General features: G+C 24.4%; 1 protein-coding gene across 1 annotated transcript in view; it reads left to right on the top strand.

Moving 5' to 3' along the window:
- Positions 1-437: 437 nt before the first annotated feature.
- The window catches only part of LOC112693723, a 14,680-nt gene continuing 7,305 nt past the window's right edge, over positions 438-7,812 (top strand). Inside the window, exon 1 of the mRNA XM_025568910.1 lies at positions 438-677. Within this exon, the coding sequence (XP_025424695.1) occupies positions 587-677 (91 nt within the window). The 5' untranslated portion in view covers positions 438-586. The remainder of the gene's footprint in view (positions 678-7,812) is intronic.

The raw sequence follows: 7,812 nt of genomic DNA, 5'->3' as shown, positions 1-7,812 counted from the left end.
TAATACGTGTAATGTATTATAGTTAACTACATTATTGCATTGTATTAAAAAATTATAGGTCAAACGTTAGCTTGTCCCATCAGAATGTAAAATGTAAACGGTTAAGTATTTACTCATTCAATAATATATTTTACAAATTAAATTATTGATAATATTTAAGTTTTAATTGCAGTTAAAATTTCTTAATTAGTAGGTATATGATGATTACGACATGTATACAATATACAAAATAGTATTTGATGAATGTACATAAAAATAATGTCTCTGTGTTTAGAAAGTGACTTATTACATATTTTATGACCATGTGCAAGCATATAAAAAATAAATAACAATCAGAAACATGAAACTTACGGGCTACGGGCAACTACACATTCAAATCATTGAGCACAGTGTATGCAAAGTTTTAAGTATACGTGGAATGTAAATTTAATGATAAAACCCGCAGCTAGACACACTATAGACCCCGAGTGAGGTATATTTACATTGTAATTAAGCTCATTGTTATTGAAGTACACCAGGTGAATCGAAAGCAAGAGTAAAAAAAAATAATAATAATAAAATCTATCGAGTGCTAAAAACATTTTAAATGGAAATTGTACGTGATTCTGTAGTTTTTATTTTACTCTTATCGTATGCCAGTGTAACACATAGTTCAACACATACCTGGAATTCGAAAGGTAAGTTTGTTTAACCCATTTTAATTAAACCAAAACGTGACTTAAAAGCATAATAAACACATAATTTGTACAAAAATCAACTCATACGATCCCGAAAAAAGGTCTGTTCAAATAATATTAATAATATATATGCAGTTGTATAGTAAAAGTAATTGTTTTTATCTAGATTTTGTATTTCTTTCAAACAGAAATGATTTTATGATTTTAGTATTATTTTTATTTTATTTTATTTTTTTTTTTTTTTTTTATAACGTTTTTTAATATTAATTACGTTATTATGTGTATAAAATGATCGAAGAATTATTTTGGTCATTCGTAGTAATAATAATATGATTACATTAAATTTAATTATAAAAAAACAAATATTTATGAAATATATCATTTTATCAACATCAATCATTCTACATAAGTACTAATCAATAACTTTTATTAGATCTACCATATAACATTTTACACAGTAAAGATTTTACATAACTATACTTTTACGATTTACTATCTGTTATAGAATAATAACCTTAGTTATTATTTTTATTTATAAACATTTTCCAAGCGCCAGAAAAGTTTTTCAATACAGTTACTTGTAATTAATACAATTATGCAGCACAAACATTAAATTATTAGTTTGTAATATATTTGAATGTAATACATATGGAATTTAAAATTAAAAATTACTAAAAATTGAAGGAACTTAATACTTTTTAATCTATGTATTTTGAATGTATAATCAAAATCAAATAAAAAAAAACATTATTAACATTACATAAATAAATCGACACAGAACCAACAAAATTATTATAACCATATATTTATACGTTAAAGTACTTATTAAATTATGAAATAAGCCCACTTAAATATTCATGTTCATGAAGTATCTATTGCTAAATTTGTTTAAAACACATCAATACTTTTCAACTCCATTTATTTGACTGCTTATAAATTTCATTCAGCATCGTCAAATACGAAATAAATTTACTAAACAATTATGTGTAAAACATCACCACAAATATAATAGTGAAAGTTTAATATTTAAATCTAAGTAGATATCTACTAAGAATGAAACAACATAATATCTCAACATAAAGAAATTTGGCTATTCATGAAATGCACATTATTTTCGATAGACAATGTATAGAGATGAAAAATAAGAAAATTTAAGAAACGAACGAATAATATCTAGGTATTTATAATTATTTACTTATATAAACTGTACCAACGTCTTATCTTATGAGAAAAATATATTTAAATGGACTAATTAGTAATAATTAGAAAATAAATTGGAATTATTAACAATAACATTTCATCGTAACATCATTGTATTATTACATTGGCAATTAATTGAGCATAATAGAGCTATACATTTATAATTTATACGGATTTGTTTCACATCAAACGACTTCAATAAAAAAAAAAAAAAAAAAAGTACAATTAAAATGGAACAAAATGATAATTTAAGCATTCAAAACTAGACTACAAACAAAATATTTGTAAATATTTGTACATAGACGTACGAAAAATGCATTATCATGCATTATGTGCTTAAAAATAATAGACTTTGACATTTTCAATTCATAAATGCACCGTATCATCACTACACTCTCTGCGTTTACAGTTAAGTATTTATTGAAATCTATTTAAAAAACATAACAAATTATTTATTTTTAAAGTACATTTTCTTGCTTATGAAAAAAAATGTACATTCAACTATAAGTAACAATAATAATAAAATATAAAAAAGTTTTGAGAACCGAGTTATCTTGACATAATGGTCTTAATTTGTTATATTAAAATAATTTTTTTTTTTTTACGTTATAAATTGTATAAAATATATATTTAATAAAAAACGCTTTAGTGTACCTACTCGTTCACTGTATACTAAATATCACTAAGTATCGCCAAACTTAAAAAAATCAAATTTTAAAAACGTAATTTATTAAGTCAACCTATGATATGTATAGGCATTTACACTGATTAACTTATACTGTGTACAAACTTGATACATTTTAATCATCACTTCTCAAAATTATTTCAATACAGTTCAACTTAATTTGAAAAAAATATATATAAAACCTTAATAGTATAAACAGAAACTTACATGTAATATTTTTATCATAAAATTTATTACAATAGCTTACGAGTATAATACGTAAATGCATCTACCTATATGTATATCAGAACATGTATACCTTATCTTAAGACTATTAACATATTTACCACTTTAACATGTATACTACTATTAGTGATAATTAACATAATACGTAGGTATAATCTTTGTTGTTAAACTATAATTTTTTTAAAAATAAATAATTGCACAGTTTATCAAAACTTAAAAACGTTAAAATGTAAAAAAAAAAAATTTATTTTTATTCACTTAATATTTTAATATTACGGTGTTGAATAATTCTCATTACTAATACCTAAAACATACTAAAACATAGGTACACTTTAGGAAGAATGCAATTCATTAATATAAACTTTTTTAACAAATTTTAATTTATTCCGCTGATGAAATGAAAGAATAAAACAGCTTAACAGTTTTGGATATAATAGCGGATGGATGAAAAATTTCTCTTGTAAAATATGTTTTACATACTTGGTACACACATAGACAAACTGCTATTAAAATAATTTTTTCTACGGTACATAATGTAGATACGAGAAAATTATTTAATTTTAAACGGATTGTGTGCGAGTGCAGCTTGCTCGTACGCAAGTGTACGTAAATGTACGCAAATGTACGTGTTATCTTAGCAAAGTGTGTTAAACATATATTGTTCCGTGAGAACGTCCTAAATACATGTTACAGTACCTAATGACGTGTACGGAATGATAGCAATGCGCTTCATGGTACACGAGTATTTGTACAATTAATGCGTTAACCCGTTGAAATTTTCCCACCAGTTAATTTCTTCGATATTATAACATTTCCCGAATAGATTCGTATGCATATATGTTCTGGACATGATACGAAACCGGAACATTTTATACAAACAGTACCGCTAGATAATATATACATATATATGTGTCTGTGTGTGTCATCTAATTACACGATGGCTATTCAATCACTGAACCTTTTAACAATAATCATTAAAACTGTTTGTGTCTTTGTGATGCCTTAGTTTAAATTATAATAATAAGTATGTGAAATGGAAATTATTAACGATAAAAATGCTTGTTAAAATATTCATTTTAATCAAAATTTAAACTTCAATAAAATAGTAGGTATAAACTATTGCGTATCTTCCATCACTTTACGCCTCGAACAGGATGCCAGTAGGTAAAACGTGTACTATAATAAATTGCATAATGTAGTGAGTAATACATAATTCTTTAACTTATTGAAAGTAACTAGGATATGGTGAAACATCGTCGTATTATTCGAAAGTAATAATGAATCATCGCACTCGAAAATAATTAGAAAATAATGCCATAACAAAAATATTCACTACTCAAGTCTTAAGTATTTCAAGTTGAAATTGTACACGTTTATACAAAAATTACAAATACAAAAAATTACCATCGAAATGTTTGATTGCCAAATTCATTATATAAAAAAAAAATTTTCTAATAGTTTGAAATGTATATTTTATTTTATGCTGATATTGATTAACTCATAGTGAACTAAATAAACGATAATACAATACATAACAAAGATACATAATTTAAAGGATTTAATTTTTCATAAAGCAAATGTACAATATGCTAAATGATATTATATATATATTTTTATTGAATGTATGATCCTTTTAATTTTTACAATTCAGTATTATAATTTATAACACATGCACGAATTACATGAAATTATCAGTGTTTTAAAAAACAGTACATTATTGAATATTATGATGATAAATTAAAAATATTAATTTCTTAGCAATAAATTAAAATTAAAATATGTATATTTTAATTTATATATACTGTGCACTGGAAACCACCAGCGTAATAAATGTTGACACTTACATCCTAAACAACAGATAATTCATTTTTTATTTGAATGAACTTTTAGTTTTTAGCTATGACTTTAATTAAGAACTATGTTTATAGTTATGTAATGAAACCATTACATTAATGCAGTATATAATAAGTAATAACACAAACTTACAACTCAGTACGAAACCTTAAAATAAATCGTTATAAATAATATAGACAATAACTATAATAATATTTATAACTTTTAAATTAAATATTCAGAATCAATCCCTGATTTAATCTTTAATTATTTTAGATTAGAATAAAGTATAGAATAGGAGAAATGGAAATTTAAAATTAATTGAAAAAATATTTAAAATGTTATTTTCCCTTTTCATCTTTATTTTTGTTAATACTTTGCGCTTGGTAAATTGTAATTTTTATGAACTCGATAATAATAAAGTATCAATATAACATATGAATAATAGATGATATACGATAAGTAAAATGTTTAATAGCTAATTTTCTACCAGATGACTAAATAATATTATATAATAATTTACTACTATAGAGTACGGCTCATATTATGCAAGAAATATTTAAAAGCCTAATATTAATAACCTAACCATCAAACCTCTATATAACGAAAGTCACTATGCAATGATTTTTTTTTAAGAACCATAACATTTTAAACAAAAAAAAAACCTTTCTATTTAAAGAAAAAAAATAATTTATTCAATTGAAAAAAAAATAATTAATTCAATTATAGAAAATAAATAAAATGATAACCTAAAACTTCAATAATAGGTGGATGAAAAGAAAATACTGGATTACTGAGAGTGTTTATGTAGTGTCATATTATCATAACTGAACTACCAGTTTCCAAGTATGAAAAGAATATACATTACTATAGTAGCTTAAGATTTAATATCATACTATGAAAACTTTAAGAAAACTTCAAAATATTTAAAAAAAATGTTTATATAACTATTTTAAGATGTTTATAACATTACCGTTGCGATTTCAAAATCAATATTCGATTTAAAAACATTATTAAAAAACTTCAAACTTTCTAAAACAAATACATGCGCATAAAATAATCTTTATGACGTACCGTTCACTCCAAGTTTGTTTGAGAGATCAGAAACTAGCTATACATACATTGTTACATACAATTACTGCAGACTATGGAAATGTTGTCTGAAAAGTCCACAAATTACGTTTTCAAGTCTCAAAGGGGCGTTAGAAACGTTAACAAACTATAAAGCCAAGAACGTTTACTGACGTGACGGATACCAAATTAAAGGGTAAAACATGTAAAACCACGAATTAATTTATAACTCGAGTGTTACTTATTTTAAAGAAATTTAAATTTTAGTCTCGGGATAAAAAAAACCATCAGGAGTGATCTCTGTATAAATTAAAACAATAAGTTCTTGCACTTGAATATAAAATTAAAAAACATTATTTTCACGAAAAGTATAGGGAACTAAATATAAAAATATAAAAAGTTATAGAAAGCTGATTTATGGTCAACAATATTTTAGTATAGTAGTTCAACATGTTGCAAATGTTGATTTTATAGATATTGTACGATCTGAATATAAATAATATATAATTTATTATATTTTTTTTCGGACAATAACGCTTTTCTTGTTTGGGTTTTCAGTCAATTACAACAATTGTATACAATAAAAATTTATTTTCGAATAATAATTGAAACTAACGAACAACTGATGGAATAAACTTATCACAAATAAATAAGTGTTAACGAAAATTAACTAAAATATTTTATCTTAATTATACAGATATTAAAATCATTCGAAGGAACTAATATATCACAATAATAATTTTAATTCAATGAAACAAATATTATGAAAAACATATTGGTATAAATAATTTCAATTCGAAGTCAATCGCTTGCATAGTACATTGTGTCAGTACTTCATTCATAACATATTAACTATACGTTGGAATTTTAACAAATAATATATGATTTTGTATGTTAAATAATTGACCTTTGATTGAAGTTTTTAAACATTAAAACTAACTTAAATTAACTTAATAAAATTACTATAAATAATAATTTATTTTGACTCTCTATTTTCTATTTTTAAACACAATACAACTGAATACCACATAAGTATATAAAATAATTTAATTATGTATTGTTAAACGAGACCATCTTTACCAGTTTTTCCTCATTTGTTTCGAATTCTCTCATTTCAACTAACCATTTTATTTCCAATATTTTTACTAACTTTAACATTTTTATTATTATTTTTCAATAAATAAGTAATGATTAAATATCCGTTTGGTAAGTATAAATATTTATACGCTAATTTATAACCACTTATAAAATATGACTAAAAACAACTAATACACCAGAGATCTTCGCCACTTTAAAACTACTGAATATATTTATTCACCATGATTGTAGTTAAGAAAAATTTACTAAAAATTCTGCCACTTATGATGCTTTCCAGTATGAGACAATACTTGCCGTTAGTCCCTACAAATTTTCTTATCTAGTTAATGTAAAAACCACCGGATAAAACTTTTAGTTTTTCTCTATCATGTCGGATAAAATTATCTTTTGTTCATTAGACGACGATAGTTATAGTGTGTGATGATAAATTGTACATACTGGTATAAAAATTATACTCGTTTTGTTGACGTTGGTATACGAACAGTCGAAGTTTCAATTGACAAGCAAATGTAACAATTAATGTTGTTCATTTCGTTGGCAAATAAACCTACGATCGTTTCGAGTAGTGATTTCGTTATGGCTAGTGCTAGTGGTACAAGTGATAAAATATAAAGCACTATCTATTTCAGTCTGACTGCAAATTTTGTAAAAGTACGATGAAAAGTATACGTGGGGTGAGGCAGAGAGACGAAAACATAAAATGTCCCACGATTTTGGGGTGTACAAATTTTACAGGTAGGTACCCATAAATTAAAATAATTCGTAATTGAAAAAAGTAGGTCTTCGAAAAAAAAAATTATTTTATCAACTCCTGCTTACGAAGTACTATTCAGTTTGTCCTTTGAACAGCGTTTTAAGTGAATTTTACTGTATTAAATAAAATATATTATATATAAAAATTAATCCCATCTAGACTTTCTAGCTTTTTGCACTAATGTAAATTTCGAAAATGCGAATTTCCACTCACTCATATAGCCCGAGCGACCTAAAAGGTTAAACACCGCTCTGCTACTATAAGCCATA

This window comes from Sipha flava, unplaced genomic scaffold (genome assembly GCF_003268045.1).
Source record: "Sipha flava isolate LNK unplaced genomic scaffold, YSA_version1 89_pilon_pilon, whole genome shotgun sequence".
In the NCBI taxonomy this organism is placed as follows: Eukaryota; Metazoa; Arthropoda; class Insecta; order Hemiptera; family Aphididae; genus Sipha; species Sipha flava.
This window is presented reverse-complemented; position numbering and strand designations above follow the sequence as displayed.